Raw genomic sequence first — 19,432 nt, forward strand, 5'->3', positions numbered from 1 at the left:
TACTCAGCTCCATGTCCAGCAGATTCCCAGGGGCTGTGGACGGAGCACGGTCTCCTGTGCCTGGAGACCGATGGGATCCCACTTCACCCAGAGCCCTAAGGGGATGGGGAAGGAAAACAGCATGTGGGCTCCAGCCTCCGTACCCGCAATGGGTACCTCAACCTTAACAAACACCGCCAACAAACGTGGGGTGAGAAGGGAGCATGCTGGGGGCCCTAGTATGGGCCCTCTTTTCTTCCATCCGACAAAGTCAGCAGCTGCTGCTGACTAAACAGTGGAGCTATGCGTGGATGTCTGACCTCCTTCGCACAAAGCATGAAAACTGAGGAGCCCGTGATCCCACGGGGGGTGTATAGGCAGTAGGGGAGGGGCCTTACACTTTTAAGTGTAATACTTTGTGTGGCCTCCGGAGGCAGTAGCTATACACCCAATTGTCTGGGTCTCCCAATAGAGCGACAAAGAAATGTATTTTTGTGTATACCGTACCTGTACTAAAGGTTTTCCACCCTCGATTATAGAGGCCAAAGTATCCTGACTTCTAACTTGAGATCTTAATGTCCATAATGCACAAAACGATCTTCCTTGGTTTCTTACGAGATGATTGTCAGTTTTTTACAATGCTACTAGAATGGAGACCAGATCTATACGAGCGGCTCCTTTTCTGGTGGGCTCAAGAGGTCCATGCATTACATGGCAGGTCATTTTTCTAAACGGCTACCATATTACAGCTAAGCCAGATATCCCCAATATAAAGGGCCACCCTGATGCTGCCGGTAGCCTAGACACAAGACGATAAATATTTAATTATTGAAGGTTTTTGTACTTTTTTTGGGTCACCACAAGGTTAAAGGCCTGGCCGGCCGGGTGTGCCTAGAATGGGCCAACTAGGGTGATCAGTTGATTTCTACATAGGCCCCTTTCTAAATCAGGGATTGTTTCTAAGGCTAAGTTCACACTTCAGTTGTTTTGCATCAGTCACATGCATTGCTTGACGCATGTGACTGATGCGTTGTACAACGGATGACAACGGTGACAAAGAAAAGAATTTCTTTGTCGGACTCCGTTGTGTGCTGGGGGCGGAGTTTGGGTGGCGGAGCTTGGGGGGTGGAGCTGAGGACGTCAGTGCCGCGGTCTGCATGGCTGGGGACAGGTGTGTGTGTGTGTGTGTATGTGTGTGTGTGTGTGTGTGTGTGTGTGTGTGTGTGTCTACATGCGTGTGTACATGCGGAGTGCGGAAGGGGGCGGAGCCGAGTGGTGAAGTGTCAGCCTCCTTGCACACTGTATCCAGGGTAAATATCGGGTAACTAAAAGCACTTTTTGCTTGGTTACCAGATATTTATCTTGGATACCAGCTTAGCGCGGGCTCCGTGCACCCGTAACCACTGTAAATATCGGGTAACTAACCAAAGCGCATTGCTTGGTTACCCGATGTTTATCCTGGTTACGGGGGCGGGGAGCCAGAGAGCGCATGCGCAGCAAAATCCTACAGATCGCGCTGCTCAAAAAACGTTACATGCTGCGTTGCTCCCGCCCGGCGGTCAGTTAAAAAACAACTGACCGCGACGCAGCGGATGCAACGCAGCATCATCAGTCACAATCCGTCACTAATAGAAGCCTATGGGGGAAAACAGGATTCCTGCAAAATATTTTGCAGGATACCGTAATTCCTCAAGGCTACGGATTGTGACTGATGCAAAACAACTGAAGTGTGAACTTAGCCTAACTCTACAACTCCTTGTCTCATTACTAAAATGAAATTCTTTTTAAAGGTGCTCTGTACAATAAATGGCCATGGTGAGGCATCCGGAAAAACTACATATAATCAAAACAGTGCCCTCTTTTCTGCCTTCACGTCCTCCCACCTCCTGCACGTTATACCAATAATGCTGGCTCTTTGCTTTTTGGTCTAAAATGGAGTGAAGAAAATAACCCGAGAAGCAAAAAGAAAACAAAAAAAAAAACCAACATCTTGTACTGTGTTTTTCCAAAAAAAGAGGATTTTGTTACTTACCGTAAATTCTTTTTCTTATAGTTCCGTATTGGGAGACCCAGACCATGGGTGTTTAGCTTCTGCCTCCGGAGGACACACAAAGTACTACACTTAAAAGTGTAGCTCCTCCCTATGAGCTTATACACCCCCTGGTAGCCAGTCCTAGCCAGTTTAGTGCAAAAGCTGAAGGAGAATAGCCACCCACAAGTAGAACCGGAACAACCGGAGACTCTGTCCACGACAACAACCGGTGATAACACACGGAAACAACAAATTGCCAACAGGCAACAGGGAGGGAGCTGGGTCTCCCAATACGGAACTATAAGAAAAAGAATTTATGGTAAGTAACAAAATTCTCTTTTTCTTTATCGTTCCTTTGGGAGACCCAGACCATGGGACGTTCCAAAGCTGTCCCTGGGTGGGAATAAACAGAAAAAACTAAGAAGTAGGTGGAGCCTAACTTCACAAGTGGGCGACAGCCGCCTGAAGGATGTGTCTTCCCAAGCTCGCATCTGCCGAAGCATGAGCATGCACTTGGTAGTGCTTCGAAAAGGTATGCAGGCTAGTCCAAGTGGCAGCCTGACAGACTTGTTGAGCCGTAGCCTGGTGCCTAAAAGCCCAAGAGGCAGCGACAGCTCTGGTCGAGTGTGCTTTGATCCCCGGCGGGGGAGGCACCTGAGTACTCTGGTAGGCGTCCGAAATGGTCGATCTAATCCAACGGGCCAAGGTCGGCTTAGAAGCAGAGAGACCCTTGCGCCGCCCTGTGGTTAGCACAAAAAGAGAGGTGCACCGCCTAAGCGCAGCGGTGCGAGACACATAGATCCGGAGAGGACGCACCAGATCTAGAGTATGCAGCCCTTTCTCAAAGCGATGAACAGGAGCCGGACAGAAGGAAGGCAAGGAAATATCCTGGTTAAGGTGGAAGGGAGACACCACCTTAGGAAGAAAGTCCGGGGTTGGACGGAGAACTACCTTGTCTTGGTGAAAAACCAAAAAAGGTGACTCCGAGGAGAGCGCAGCCAAATCAGAGACTCTCCTGAGAGAAGTTATGGCAACTAGAAAGGCCACCTTTTGAGAAAGAAGATACAAAGAAACCTCCCTAAGGGGCTCGAAAGGGGGTTTCTGCAATACCGTGAGGACCAAGTTAAGGTCCCAGGGATCCAAGGGCCGCCGATAAGGCGGAATGATGTGAGACGCACCTTGCATGAAGGTGCGGACCTGAGCCAGCTGGGCGAGACGCCGCTGGAACAGCACTGATAGAGCTGAGACTTGTCCCTTGAGAGAGTTGAGGGACAGTCCTAGCTGCAGACCGGACTGTAAAAAAAGACAGAAGGGTCGGCAACGAGAATGGCCAAGGAGAATGGCCGGAAGAGCGACACCAGGACAGGAAAACTTTCCAAGTCCTGTGATAGATCTTGACGGAGGAAGACTTACGGGCCAGAGTCATAGTGGAGATGACTTCAGGAGGAATACCAGAAGCCGTCAAAATCCAGGACTCAAGAGCCACGCCGTCAATTTGAGTGCCGCAGAATTCGGGCGGAAAAACGGACCTTGTGAGAGCAGGTCTGGACGGTCCGGAAGATGCCATGGTATCTCCACGGACAGTTGGAGCAGGTCCGGATACCAAGCTCGCCTGGGCCAGTCCGGTGCAATGAGGATGACTCGACAGCCCTCCATTCTGATCTTGCGCAGGACTCTGGGCAAGAGAGCTAGAGGGGGAAACACGTAGGACAGACGAAACTGGGACCAGTCTTGAACCAGAGCGTCCGCGGCGAAGGCCTGAGGATCGTGGGAGCGAGCCACGTAAACCGGAACCTTGTTGTTGTGACGGGATGCCATTAGGTCCACGTCCGGAGTGCCCCACTTGCGGCAGATTGACTGAAACACTGCCGGGTGCAGGGACCACTCGCCATTGTCCACGGATTGACGGCTGAGATAATCTGCCTCCCAGTTTTCTACGCCAGGGATGTGGACTGCGGATATGGTGGACTTGGAGTCCTCCGCCCATTGAAGAATGCGTTGGACCTCCAACATTGCCAGGCGGCTGCGTGTCCCGCCTTGGTGATTGATGTAGGCAACCGCTGTCGCGTTGTCTGACTGGACTCGAATGTGCCTGCCCGCCAACAGGTGGTGAAAGGCTAGGAGAGCTAGAAGCACAGCTCTGGTTTCCAGCACATTGATTGAAAGGGCTGACTCGGATGGAGTCCAAGTGCCCTGTGCTCTGTGGTGGTGATGTACCGCTCCCCAGCCGGATAGGCTGGCATCCGTGGTGAGAATCACCCAGGACGGAGTCAGGAAGGAGCGCCCTTGGGACAGGGAGAGGGGTCGAAGCCACCACTGAAGAGAGCTCCTGGTCCGTGGCGACAGAGCCACTAACTTCTGTAAGGAGGAAGGCCGCTTGTCCCAACAGCGGAGAATGTCCAGCTGCAGAGGACACAGATGGAACTAGGCAAAGGGAACCGCCTCCATGGAGGCCACCATTTGACCCAGCACCTGCATCAGACGCCTGAGGGTATAACGGCGGGGCCTCAGGAGAGAGCGCACCGCTAGCCGGAGTGACAGCTGTTTGTCTAAGGGCAACTTCACAAGTGCCGGCAAAGTCTTGAACTGCATCCCTAGGTACGTGAGACTCTGAGTCGGAGTCAGAGTGGATTTGGGAAGATTGACAATCCACCCGAATTGGGCTAGGGTGGCGAGAGTGAGCGAAACACTCCGCTGACAGTCTGCGCTGGATGTACCCTTGACCAGAAGGTCGTCCAGATAAGGAAGCACTGCTAACCCCTGGAGGTGCAGGACCGCAATCACTGCCGCCATGACCTTGGTGAATACCCGAGGGGCCGTGGCTAACCCGAAGGGGAGAGCCACGAATTGGAAATGATCCTCTCCTATCGCAAAACGTAACCAACGCTGATGTGACACTGCGATTGGCACATGTAGATGGGCATCTCTGATGTCGATGGACGCCAGGAACTTCCCTTGGGTCATAGAGGCAATGACTGATCGCAGAGACTCCAATGCGAAAATGCCGCACCCGGACATGCTTGTTGAGAAGCTTGAGATCCAGGATGGGCCGGAAGGTACCGTCCTTTTTTGGAACTAGGAAGAGATTTGAGTAAAAACCTCTGAACCGTTCCTGAGCGGGAACTGGGACAATCACTCCGTTTGCCTGCAAGGACGCCACGGCCTGCGAGAAGGCGGCGGCCTTGGAGCAGGGGGGAGTTGAGAGAAAAAATCTGTTTGGAGGGCTGGAAGAGAATTCTATCCTGTAGCCGTGAGATATGATGTCTCTCACCCACTGATCGGAGACTTGCTTTAACCAAGTGTCGCCAAAGTGGGAGAGCCTGCCACCGACTAAGGACGTGGCTGGAGCGGGCCGAGAGTCATGAGGAAGCTGCCTTAGTGGCAGAACCTCCTGCGGTCTTCTGCGGACGCGCTTTTGGGCGCCAGTTGGATTTCTGATCCTTGGCTGAGTTAGCGGACGAGGCGGAAGGCTTAGAGGATGACCAGTTGGAGGAACGAAAGGAACGAAACCTCGATTGATTCCTACCCTGGGCGGGTTTCCTGGTCTTGGTTTGTGGCATGGAAGTACTCTTCCCGCCAGTAGCTTCTTTAATGATTTCATCCAGCTGTTCACCAAACAGCCGTGAACCAGCAAAAGGGAGCCCAGCAAGAAACTTCTTGGAAGAAGCATCTGCCTTCCACTCTCGAAGCCACAAAATCCTGCGGATAACAAGAGAATTAGCTGAAGCCACCGCAGTGCGGTGAGAAGCCTCTAGCATGGCAGACATGGCATAGGATGAAAAAGCTGAAGCCTGAGCAGTTAAGGTAACCATCTCAGGCATAGATTCCTTGGTGAGGGAATGCATCTCCTCTAGAGAAGCAGAGATGGCTTTGAGAGCCCACACTGCTGCAAAAGTAGGGGAAAACGCGTCCCCCGCAGCTTCATACACAGATTTGGCCAGAAGGTCAATCTGACGGTCAGTGGAATCCTTAAGTGAGCTGCCGTCAGCCACCGACACAACGGTCCGGGCTGATACCTTTGGAGAGTGAGACCACTCCTTGACCACCTCAGGTGGAAATGGAAACCGGTCATCAGAACCACGCTTTGGAAAGCGTTTGTCAGGGCAGGCCCTGGGTTTGATCACAGTGGTCTGAAAACTGGAGTGGTTAAAGAACACACTCTTCACTCTCTTAGGCGAGGTAAACTGATGTTTTTCTGCCAAAGAGAGTTGCTCCTCTGACACTGGCGGATTGAGATCCAGCACAGAATTAATAGAAGCAATCAAATCACTAAGATCTGAGTCACCCTCAGAGAAATCGATGGGATACATAGCCTCCGAGCCCCCAGTGAGGGCATCCTCCTCATCTTGAGAGTCAGCTCTTGAGACAGAGCCGTGGGATGGGGAGGGGGAGGAAACCCTGCGCCTTCTCTTAGAAGGACGGGGTCTGGGATCAGATGATGAATCCTCCGTGAGCTCCGATGGACGGAGGTCAGAGGATAGGAGTCCTCTGTCAAGAGTATTAGAGGCACCCTGTGAGGGGGGCTGATGCATATTCATCAAAGTCCTGGACAAAAGCCCCATGGACTCAGCAAATGACTGGGATATGGACCTAGAAAAGGACTCTACCCAGGCCGGGGGTTCAATCACAGGTGCAGCAGCAGCCTGAGAGCCCACTGGGGGTGAGACTCCAGGCTGTGGCACCGCCAAGTTAGAGCAGACATCACAATGTGGATAAATGCTCGGCTCAGGCAGCAGGAGCTTACATGCAGTGCATGCAGAATAAAGCTTTGGAGCCTTGCTCCTTGTGTGAGACATGCTGCTGGAGTGGGGGCTTTGCAGAGAATGAACCCCAGGGAGAATATACAGAGGTCCACAACCGGAGACCGGCTGTGGCTTACCAGACCGCTGAGCGCGGTGTTGTGTGCCCTCCAGATCCCGAAGCCCGGTCCCCCAGTCGCAGCACCTCAGCAGAGATGCAGAATGCAGGATGTCCCAGAGCAGAGTGAACTCTGCCTGAGAAGAGGGCGTTCCTATAAAAGAGCGGGAAATGGAGGGCTATAGAGACCTGCAGGGAAGGAGGGACGCCCCAGCAGTGGGGAGTGTCCCTCCCCTGTGTAGAACGGCCGCCGGGAGGTCTCCTGACACAAAGCAATAAACTGGCTAGGACTGGCTACCAGGGGGTGTATAAGCTCAGAGGGAGGAGCTACACTTTTAAGTGTAGTACTTTGTGTGTCCTCCGGAGGCAGAAGCTAAACATACATGGTCTGGGTCTCCCAAAGGAACGATAAAGAAATAAGCCCTAGAAGTACTTTTCGGCTATTTCGGGGCAAGGTTTAACACTAGAATTACTGGACTCGTGACACCTATATAGAAATACATGGTGCAAAGTAGTCAAAATGACTATATCAGTAGTTCTAGTGTTAAATATAAACCCTACCCCAAAAATAAGCCTTAGTCACTGTTCAATAATGAAGTTAAAGAATACAGCAGGACACTTCATTATAGAAAGCAGACACCCCAAAAAGAGAGAAAAGAGAAGACCCCGCAACCATACTTACCAAACGCCGAACAGGATGACCTTGAGAGGAATGCACACCGACACATATCAGATCGCGCGCACACACACCACATCCAGCAGTATCGATTGCTTCTGGCCGCAGGGGAACCTAGGATGCAGTGCTGTGGAACGCGTAGAGGCGTTCACCACCAAGTCCTCCATGCCTTCCACCTCACTGCGCCCCATCTTCCCCTGCTGTCTAAAAGCAATCGGTATTGCCGGATGTGGTGAGTGTGTGTGAGCGATCTGATGTTTGTGTGTGTGATCTGATGTGAGTGATCTGATGTGTTTGTATGAGTATGAGTGTGCAATCTGATGTATGGGATTGTGTAGGCTTTTTTGGGGGGGTAAACTTACCCCCAACCATGGTTTCCCAAAAATGAGACGAGACCTACCTGAAAATAAGCTCCAGTGCTTTTTTTGGCCCAAAAAAAAAAAATAAAAAGTATAAGACGGTCTTATTTTTAGAAAAAAACACAGTAATACCATTGTTACATGTAGTGCATTGCGAGAATGGGAATAGCTGGCAACGGAGGAGCGAGGGAGATAAATCCCTCCCTCCGCAGCGTCGGCCGTCCCCTCCGCAGCGCCGGCCCACCCCCCGCAACTGTGGTCCAATCAAATCGGAACTCAGTTGCAATAACACTCGCATGACACTCGGCTCCTGCTGTGCTGCAAACGTGAGCCAAGTGTCATGTGAGGATCGCAGTAGTCCCCGTGTGGCCCCGGTCTAAAGTAGACAGTCCGTCCTTTTTGCTGGACTAATCCTTCCCTTATCTTTACTGCTGCCCATGGACTTAATGGTGACCTGGGTAAACTTGCTTTTTGAACAGACCTATAGTACAGTGCACCTTGAAAATTTGCACTTAAGGGACCTGAGCAAAAAAAAATTAAAAAAAACCACCCATTGTATATTAAAAAACCTTAATAGCGCTATTTCACTACAACGATTACCTATCCTAAAAATCTCCTGGCATTTAGCCTTAAGAATGGGCGCATTAGAGAATCTGAAGTTTAAAAATTGCCGTCAACGATGACAAGACGACAATCCGCTGATTGATTGGCAGAAAGAAGGGAATTTTGTTTACTTACCGTAAATTCCTTTTCTTCTAGCTCCAATTGGGAGACCCAGCCAATTGGGTGTATAGCTATTGCCTCCGGAGGCCACACAAAGTATTACACTCAAAAGTGTAAGGCCCCTCCCCTTCTGGCTATACACCCCCAGTGGGATCACTGGCTCATCAGTTTTAGTGCCAAAGCAAGAAGGAGGAAAGCCAATAACAGGTTTAAGGACCAATTCAATCCGAGGAACATCGGAGAACTGAAACCATTCCACATTAACAACATGTGTACCCGAAAAAACCGAAAAAACACCCGAGAAAACAGGGCGGGTGCTGGGTCTCCCAATTGGAGCTAGAAGAAAAGGAATTTACGGTAAGTAAACAAAATTCCCTTCTTCTTTGTCGCTCCATTGGGAGACCCAGACAATTGGGATGTCCAAAAGCAATCCCTGGGTGGGTAAAAGAATACCTCATGATAGGGCCGTCAAACGGCCCTCTCCTACAGGTGGCCAACCGCCGCCTGAATGACTTATCTACCTAGGCTGGCGTCTGCCGAAGCGTAGGTATGCATCTGATAATGCCTGGTAAAAGTAAGTAGACTCGACCAGGTGGGTGCCTGACACACCTGCTGAGCCGTAGCCTGGTGCCGTAATGCCCAGGACGCACCCACGGCTCTGGTAGAATGGGCCTTCAGCCCTGAAGGAACCGGAAGCCCAGTAGAACTGTAGGTTTCAAGAATTGGTTCCTCGATCCTCCGAGCCAGGGTGGATCTGGAAGCTTGCGACTCTTTACGCCGACCAGCGACAAGGACAAAGAGTGCATCCGTGTAGAACCTGAGTGCTCTCACCAGATCCAACCGCTGCAAATCTTTCTGAAGTTGGTGGACTGGATGAGGACACAAAGAAGGTGAGGTGATATCTTGATTGAGATGAGAGTGGGATACCACCTTATGGAGAAATCCCGGAATCGGGCGCAGAACTACCTTGTCCTGGTAAAGGACCAGGAAGTAAGATTTGTATGAGAGCGTTACTAGCTCGAAAACTTCTCCTAAGAGCCTTGACCGTACTAGAGAGGCCACTTCCCGTGAAAGGTGGGAAAGGGAAAATCTTTCCTAGGCTCGAAAGGCGGCTTCTTAAGAGCAATTAGAACCTTGTTCAGATCCCAGGGCTCTAACGGCCGCTTGTACGGAGTGCTGAGAAGACAAACTCCCTGCAGGAACGTGCGTACCTGCGGAAGTCGTGCTAGGCGTTTCTGAAAAAATACAGATAGCGCTGAGACTTGTCCCGAGAGGGAGCTGAGCGACAACCCATTTTCCAACCTAGATTGCAGGAAGGAAGGAAACATAGACGATGGAACCGGCTTGGGAGAAACCCCTTGAGCCGAGTACCCAGATAAGAATATCTTCCACATCCTGTGGTCAATCTTGGCGGACGTTGGTATCCTAGTCTGTCCCATGGTGGCAACCACGTCCTGAGATAATCCTGAAGACGCAAGGCTCCAGGACTCAATGCCACACCGTCAGGTTGAGGGTCGCAGAATTCAACTGGAAAAATGGAAAAATGGCCCTTGAGACAGCAAGTCTGATCGGTCTGGTAGTGCCTCCGGTTGGCCCACCGTGAGGTACCACCGATTCGAGTACCACGTCATCCTCGGCCAATGGAGCGACGAGGATGGCGCGGCGGCAGTCGGGCCTGAACTTGCGCAGCACTCTGGGCAACAATGCCAGCGGCGTGACCCATAAGGTAGCTAGAACTGCGACCAATGCTGAACTAAGGCGTTCGCCGCCAGAGATCGAAGATTGTGAGACCGTGCCATAAAGCCGGGACGATGTTGTTGTGCCGTGACGCCATTAGGTCGACATCCGGCATCTGTCAGCGGCGACAGATCTTGAGGAGACCATACGCCTGCGTCCATACCCTGGCGACTGAGGAAGTCTGCTTCCCAGTCTTCCCCTGGGATGTGAACTGAGGATACGGTGAATGCCGTGCCTTCCACCCACGTCAGAATCTGCCGGATTTCCTGGAAGGCTTGCCGGCTGCGTGTTCTTCCTTGGTGGTAAATGTATGCCACCGCTGTGGAGTTGTCCGATTGAATTCGGATTTGCTTGCTTTCCAGCCACTGCTGGAAGGCTAGTCGAGCAAGATACACTGCTCTGTTTTCCAGAACATTGATCTGAAGGTTGGATTATTTCTGAGTCCAAGTACCTTGAGCCCTGTGGTGGAGAAAAACTGCTCCCCACCCTGATAGACTCACGTCTGTCGTAACTACCACCCAGGATGGGAGTAGGAAGGACCTTGGGAAGTACATGAGGTGTCTCAATGTGTGCGACTGGTCCTTAAAGGAGAGATTGTAGCCTTGTCTGTAGTGAACGCTGTTGATTTAGCGTAAGCTTCACTATCGCTGAGAGAGTATGAAACTCCATGCCTAGATATGGTAGCGATTGGGTCAGGGTCGGATCTGACATTGAAAGTTGATGATCCACCCAAAACTCTGGAGAGTCTCCAGCGCAACATACGGGCAGTGTTCCCTAAGAGGGTGCCTTGACCAGGAAATCGTCCAAATACGGGATCACAGAGTGACCTTGAGAGTGCAGAACTGTCACTACTGCTGCCATGAACTTGGCGAAGACCCGTGGGGCTGTCGCCAGCAGGAAGGAAGAGTTACGAACAGAAGGTGTTCGTTTCCTATAACGAAGCGCAGAAACGCTGGTGCTCTGGATCAATCGGCACGTGGAGATAAGCATCCTGTCCATTGATGCTAGGAAACCTCCTTGGGACATTGAGGCGATGACAGGGCGGAGTATTCCATCCAGAACTGCCTGGTGCTCACGAGCTTGTTGAGCCGTTTTAGATCCAGAACGGGACGGAACGACCCGTCCTTTTTTGGCACCCGAAATAAATTGGGGCAAAAACCGTGACCTTGGTCCTGAAGAGAAACGTAGTCACCACTCCTTCTGCCTATAAAGTGCCCATCGTTTGCAGAAGCGCAACGGCTCGGCCGGGAGGTGGAGAAGTTCTGAAGAATCGAGTTGGAGGACGAACTAAACTCTATCCTGTACCCGTGAGACAGAATGTCTCTCCCCCAACGGCCATTGACCTATGGCAGTTAAATATCGCCAAGGCGGGAGAGCCTGCTACCGAGCGCGGATGCGAAGAGAGGAGGCTGCAAGTCCTGAGGAAGCCGCCTTGGAAGCGGGTTTTCAGACTGTCTCTTTTGGGCGTGACTGAGCCCGCCACGAATCTGAGCTCCTCTGATCTTTTTGAGTCCTTTTGGACGAGGGGACCCCTGCTCTGTTGGGGTTTGTTTGTCTGGGCTGAGGTAAGGATGAATCTTTACCCTTGGAGTGTTTAATGATTTCATCCAAACGCCCACCAAACAGTCGTTCCGCAGAAAAAAACAAACTGGTTAAGCACTTTTTTGGAAGCAGAATCTGCCTTCCATTCACTTAACGACCAGGGTCTGCGTAAAAACACGGAGTGAGCGGACGCCTCTGTCGTACGGCTCGTAGAGTGTAGGACAGGCGTAATCGCGTAAGACGCAAATGCAAACATTTGAGAGGTTAAGGATGCCACCTGCGGTACAGATGTACGTGTGACTGTGTCCATCTGTGTAAGACAAGCTGAAATGGCTTGGAGTGCCTCTATGGCTGCGAATGCTGGAGCCAACGGCGCGCCTACAGCCTCATAGGTGGATTTCGACCAGAGATCCATCTGTCTGTCAGCGGCATCTGTAAGTGGAACCCCATCTTCCACTGCAATTATGGATCTAGCCACAAGCCTGGAGAGTGGAGGATGTCCCTTGGGACACTGGGTCCAGCCCTTGACCACGTCAGGGGCAGGGATAACGTGTATCTTAAGCCGCTTGGAGAAGCGCTTATCTGGATAAGCGTGGTGTTTTTGGACTATCTCTCTGAAGGCAGAGTGGTCCAGAAAAATACCTAATTTACGCTTGGGATACCTGAAATAGAATTTCTCCTGCCGTACAGCTGGCTCCTTCACAGGAGGAGCTGAGGGAGAAATGACCAACATTCTATTGATGGACGCTATAAGATAATACACTATGGCGTCCCCATCAGGTGTACCGAGATTGAGAGCGGTCTCAGGATAAGACTCCTGAGCAGCTATCTCCGCTTCAGCACCCAGAGAGTCCACCTGCGGGACCCTGACCAGTGCGATGAAACTGAGGGCCGCTCAGCGAGCCCGCTTAGGCTGTCTGGGACTGTCGTCCGTGTCAGAGCCGTGACTCTGGGATGCACGTGACCCCCCCGGAGCTGTAATTGTTCACACTGAGGGGGACCATGGATCAATGATTCAACAGTGCTCATGGTGTGAGAGACTTGTCTGGACTGCAAGGCTTCTAGTATCACAGCCATAGTCTCAGAAAATCTGTCAGTAAACACTGCAGACTTCATCCCCAGCCTCTGGATCATTAGCAGAGACTCCGGCTGAGTTGCATACAATGGGGGTGTATGTAACCTGCCGGCCATATAGCCGTACCTGCTGTACCGGCTGCATGGAAAACATGTGCTTCTGCACCTCTGTTTTCCACAGACAGTATGCTGTAATCTCTTCCGCACAATAAGGAGGATATATACAAAAGTACGACCAAAACAGTGCAATGCATAGCGTAGAAGCATATATCTCAATGCACTTCGGCACTAGTGGGGTTAGCACCACAAGTGCTGATTAACGCCTGCTCACAGCGATTGTGTGAACCTCAGACTCCCTGTCAGGGTGTTCCCACACTTGTCTGTTTTATCGCTATAGAAAGAACTGACAATAATGGCTGCCGGCGTCCTGTGTTCGAGAAGGAAGCCGTGGGCGTGCTTGAGAAAGTGCGGGAATCCGGTTTCACAGTGCACACAGTGAGAGGGGTGGAGTATGCAAAACATACTCCAGCTCTCCGGGCTGCCGTGATGTGCAGCGTCACGCCCCTACCCTGACTGGCAGGCCTGTGGGTGTTAACGAACGAACTAGGCCGCAAAAGCCGGGGACTCGATTTATAAGCGCGGCCGCCGTAAAAGCGCGGCCAGCGCGGAAGTCCCCGGCGCACCACAAGTCCCAGCCGCGTCGCAGTCCCAGCGGCCGGCGCGACCGTTCTACATAAGTCTGCCCACTCAGCTAAGCTGAAGTGAGACAATGGCACAAGCGCAGCAGCGCTGATGTCCCCGGCGCACTAACACACCCAGCAATGCTGCGGTGTGCGTGCGAAATGCACGGGGACACAGAGTACCTTGAGGAAGCAGGGCCATGTCCCTGATGTACTCCGCTCCATATCCAGCGTCTTCTCCAGGGGCTGCAGATGGAGCACGGTCTCAGTGCCTGGAGACCGTTAAAATCCCACTTCGCCCAGAGCCCTGTAACAGGGATGGGGAAGGAATCAGCATGTGGGCTCCAGCCTCCGTACCCGCAATGGGTACCTCAACCTTAACAAACACCTCCGACATAAAGTGGGGTGAGAAGGGAGCATGCTGGGGGCCCTAGTATGGGCCCTCTTTTCTTCCATCCGACATAGTCAGCAGCTGCTGCTGACTAAACAGTGGAGCTATGTGTGGATGTCTGACCTCCTTGCACAAGGCATGAAAACTGATGAGCCAGTGATCCCACTGGGGGTGTATAGCCAGAAGGGGAGGGGCCTTACACTTTTGAGTGTAATACTTTGTGTGGCCTCCGGAGGCAATAGCTATACACCCAATTGGCTGGGTCTCCCAATGGAGCGACAAAGAAATAGAAGCGGTGTATATTTAGCGGTGCGCTCACCCACGCGCTACACTGAAGTCCTTGTGCTCAGTAAGAGCTTTTCATTTCCCTTTTTTTTTGTCCTTCCCAATCATTTCTCATCCCACGTAACACTTTGCAGATGGTAAAACCTCGCAGAAGAGGTCGTGGAGCTGCAGGAATCATTGAACTCGCGGCTAATTAAATGACACTTCAATGCCCTGAATGAGGAGAAGAGTCTGGGCTCTAATTAAAGTCCTATCTATGAATTGCACACACACAATGGACGCCCCCTCGGTATCCGGGGGGGGAATAGTCATGGGCTGATTGCATATTATGAGGCAGCGATATTGAGGTGGAAAATTAATGGAGCAAAGCCTAATTCAATATCAGTCCTTATTATAAGTCCGTGAACCCTCCATCTTCGTCTTCTGACGTCACAATCCATTATCGGGCGCCTGTGTCAGAATATTCTTTCTATATGACAATTATACAATTTTCCTATACATTTTCAGGATCTCTGCTTGCCGTCAATCTACAGAAACGTTGATGCCTCATTTCTGGGACCGAATCCATTATTTACACTTACTTTTTAGCTCTTTGATCCGGTATTTCTTGGCCAGGTGGCTCAGTTTTTCCTGTAGATCTAGGTCCTTCTCAATAACGCTCCACTTTTGCAGCAGTAGCAGTGCTTTACTGCTGGAGATTATCTGCTGGTTAATTGCGAACCGTCCCATGTCAATAAAGGCGTCCAGGACTCTTCTGCGGTATGTCAGAACGGAGCTCAACGTCGCAAAAAACTGGGCAATGTGTACGCCATCTAGATTTGGCCTGCCGAAAAAATAAATTGCATGAAATAAAGACTAAAGCTACAATGGAGATACGGTGATCCTTCACTATCAGTGGAGGTCCAAGAGCTCAGACCCCCAATGGTATGCCACAGCTTAAGCTGCATTTACACTGCCAGATCATCGTGAAGTTCCCAATTTTCTTGTGGTGTAAACAGGCCGTCAATGACCAGATGACGAGCAAATGCGCGCTCATCGGATGACATGATCTTTTGCGTAGCGCAAAAGATTATTGCTTTTGGCAATTCATTGTCCTTGGCAAACAGGACTCACACTGCCGAGAACTATGACAGACTGTGTACAATGCCTTGCGAAAGTATTCAACTCCACCCCCCCCCACCCCTTGATTTTTTACCTATTTTGTTACATTACAATGTGTGCTTAAATATTCTTGTAATATGATATGTGTCTGATACTTCAGCACTAAATAATCTAAGTTGGGGAAGTGACGTGGGAAAAATATAGGCAAAAATTAAATGTATGGGATAAAATAAATAAAAACTGCCATGTGCATATTTATTCAACCCTTTTGCTATGAAGTCCCAAGCAATTACCTTCATAAGTCACATTCATAGTGAAAGGAGATCTACCTGCGTGCAATCTAAGTGTCCCGGGGTCGGTCAGTATATACACACCTTTTCTGAAAGGCCACAGAGGCTGCTACACCATTAAGCAAGAGGCGCCACTAACCAAACAACACCATGAAGAGCAAGGAGATCTCGAAACCAACACCATGTTTACATATTTTTTATTTTAAAATTTTGGTCAAACAAAACAAATTGTTCACACAGTAAAACTTAACAACAATTAGTCAAATTACAATCTAAAGTTAAATTAACATTCAATTTTTGAAATAGAAAAAGTGGAGCACGGGAAAGGGGGAAAACAAATAAAGAAGAAGAAAAAGGGGGGGGGAGAGGGAAAGGTTATATGAAACCAACACCATGAAGACCAAAGAAACCTCCAAACAATACTATGAAGATCAAGGAGATTACCAAACAACACCATGAAGACCAAGGAAATCACCAAACACCATGAAAACCAAGGAGATCTCAAAACACCACCATGAAGACCAAGAAAATCTCCAAACAATGCTATGAAGACCAAGGAGATCACCAAACAACACCATGAAGAGTAAGGATATTACCAAACAACACCATGATGACCTAGGAGATCTCCAAAACAATACTATGAAGACCAAGGAGATCACCAAACAACATCATGAAGAGCAAGGAAATCTCCAAACAACCGCATAAAGAGCAATAAGATCTCTAAACACCACAATGAAGACCAAGGATAGCTCCAAACAAGTCAGTGAAAAGTACAAGTCAGGGTTGGGTTCTAAAAACCAAAAAAAAAAAATATATCCCAATCTCTGATAATCCCGGGATCACCATCAAATCAAATATCTTCTAATGAAAAGAACATGGTACCACAACAAACCTGCCAAGAGAGGCCGCCCACCAAAACCCTCAGCCCGGGAAAGAAGAGGGCATTAATCCAAGAGGCAGCACAGAGACCAAAGGTAACTCTGAAGGAGCTGCAGAGTTCCCAAGCAGAGACTGAAGTATCTGCCCATACGACCACAATAAACCACTCTATAGAGCTGGCCTTTATGGAAGAGTGGCCAGAAGAAAAAAAAAAAAAAAAGTCTTTACTTACAGCCACAAAATTTGAAGGCTTGTTTTGATTTTGCCAAAAGTATTGTGGGAGACTCCCCAAATGTATGGAAGAAGGTGCTGTGGTCAGAGGAGACCTAGACTGAACTTTTTGGCCACCAAGGTGAAAGCTATGTCTGGCACCAAATCAACACAGCTCATTACCCAAAAACACCATCCACACAGTGAAACATGGTGGTGGCAGCAGCATGTTGTGGGAATGTGTTTTTGGCAGCAGTTGAGGGGAAGATGGATGGCGCAAAATACAGGGATATTCTTAAGCAATACCTGTTTCAGCCTGTCAGTGATTTGAGGCTGGGACGGAGGTCCACCTTCCAACAAGACAATGAAAGCTACTTCTAAAGCAACACTCAAGTGGTTTAAGGGGAAACGTGCAAATGTATTTGAGTGGCAGAGTCACAGTCCACACCTTAACCCAATTAAGAATCTATGATTAGACTTGAAAATTGCTGTTCACCAGAGTAAACCATCTAACTTGAAGGATCTGGAGCAGTTTTGCCTTGAGGAATGGGCATAAACCCCAGGGGTAAGATGTAGAAAGCTCAGAGAGACTTATCCAAAGCGACCTGCAGCTGTAATTGCCGTAAAAGGAGGCACTACAAAGTTCTGACTTCAGGGGGTGTGAATAGTTATGCACACTTAAGTTTTTTTTCAGTTATTTTGTCCTATTTATTGTTTACTTTTGTAGGCACGTTCTTTATATTAACTGATGCAAACCCTCAAAAAAAAACCAAAACAATGAAATTCAATTTTGTAATGTAGCAAAACAAAAAATGCTGACGGGGTGAATACTTTCACAAGCACTGTAGATCTATTACAGATCGCTCAGTGTGCATTGTTTACTTTGGTATGTGTAAACAGTTATTTAAACGACCACCAATCGGTAAAGGTTTATAGATCGTAGCCGTCTTGGTCCATATAAACGAACCCTTACGAAGATGGGACATCCCCATTATTGGTTTGTATGTGTGATGTACACAACATGAAGATTTTTGGTACTCACCGCAAAGTCTTTCTTGTAGTTTACATTGGGGGACACAGGAACCATGGGTTGGTCTGCTGCAACTTGGAGGCTGATGCTACCAATACATCTTAAACAAAGGTTCCCTCCCTAGCAGATTATAAGCCTGATTGCACTAGGCCTCCTCCAGCCGTCAGGTAGCAGGGTTTCTGTGTTCCCCAAGGAAGCTACCAAGAAAGGTAGTTTGTGAATATAAGTATCTCATGCTATGGCTGCTGCCATCTACTTCCCCCATGCTGCACACTGCAGCTTTGCTTGTTCGAATAATTGCCAAACAGCTCAAAAAAAAAAATCTGCCCCATGAGGAATGATCTGTCAATCTAGTTTATTTCAATAAATCAAGTCCAAACATGAAATCATAAGATGAAGAGCCGTGTGACTTACCGGATGTGCCTGAGAAGAATCAGCAGCACCGACAGCATCTCGCTCACTAAGTGAAGAGGGAGGAACTTTTCTCGCTCTCCGGCTTCTTCTTGTTCTTCTTTAGACTTTGCCTTCCCTTTAGTCCCGAGATTTGTAAACCACAAGTTGTTGAGTAGTGTTATAACGCTGCCCAGGGCTTTATTCTCCACGTACCTGAAGAAACAAAGTAATAAGACGTGAAGTGAAATTGTAAAATCCTTACAGAAAAAGGCCTAATGGTCTGAAGATGGCGCTGGCCATGGAGAGACATTTAGGCTATGTGCGCACTTACCGGATTTTTCGCGGATTTTGCCGCGGATTTGCTGCATGTTTCGCTGCAGAAAATGTTCATAACATCTCTGCAGTGAATCACCAGCAAATCCTATGGAGAAAAAAAATCCTGTGCGCACTGGGCGGAATTTGACAGCTGCATGTTTTGCTGCGGGAATCCCGCAGCAAAAACAAGTGCATGTCACTTCTTTTCCGCACAGCGCTGCGGGATTTTACTCCATTGACTCAATGTTAATCATGAAATCCCGCAGGGAATAACGCAGGCAGCAAATTCTGTGCGGTTCACTGCGTTTTCCTGCGTTATTCCCTGCGGTATTTTGCGGTTTACCTCCGGTAATGTGCATCACTTGCTTGCGGTTTTGCAGGGAAGTGATGTCATTACAGGAACAGGAAGTCGTGCAGAGTAAACACACACATCACACATCACAGACACAGAACACATCACAGACACATAGAACACACATAGAAAGAAAACGGAAATTTAGAAAAAAAAGAACGTGGGCTCCGCTGCATATTTACCTTCCAGCCGAGGTAAGCACACAGCGGCGGCCCGGTATTCTCAGGCTGGGGAGGGAGAGGGGCAGGGTTAATGTCCCCCGCCTCACTCCCCCTCCGGCAGCCGAGAATATCAGCCGCAGCTGCCCCGGCACTGTCGCATCCATTATGCGGCACTACCGGCGTGTCCTCGGCTCTTCTTGCCACCGTGTAGCAGTGGTGACAAGGTAATACAAGGGGTTAATGGTGATGGGGGACCACCGCCATTAACCCCAGGCTTGATCATGGCAGCGTCTATGAGACAGCTGACATGATCAACCCGTAAGTAAAGTGAAAAAAACACAGACACCGAAAAATCCTTTATTTTAA

At 49.6% G+C, this 19,432-nt stretch overlaps 1 protein-coding gene across 3 annotated transcripts in view; it reads right to left on the reverse strand.

The window, feature by feature from the left end:
- Positions 1-19,432, reverse strand: part of URB1 (URB1 ribosome biogenesis factor) — a 311,203-nt gene that overhangs the window by 8,914 nt on the left and 282,857 nt on the right. For all 3 annotated transcript variants that reach the window (XM_075335040.1, XM_075335039.1, XM_075335038.1), the window contains 2 exons: positions 18,260-18,451; positions 14,917-15,158 (listed from right to left, as the gene is read on the reverse strand). In XM_075335040.1, coding sequence (XP_075191155.1) covers positions 14,917-15,158; positions 18,260-18,451 — 434 coding nt within the window. The remainder of the gene's footprint in view (positions 1-14,916; positions 15,159-18,259; positions 18,452-19,432) is intronic.

Source organism: Anomaloglossus baeobatrachus, chromosome 2, assembly GCF_048569485.1.
Source record: "Anomaloglossus baeobatrachus isolate aAnoBae1 chromosome 2, aAnoBae1.hap1, whole genome shotgun sequence".
Classification (NCBI taxonomy): Eukaryota; Metazoa; Chordata; class Amphibia; order Anura; family Aromobatidae; genus Anomaloglossus; species Anomaloglossus baeobatrachus.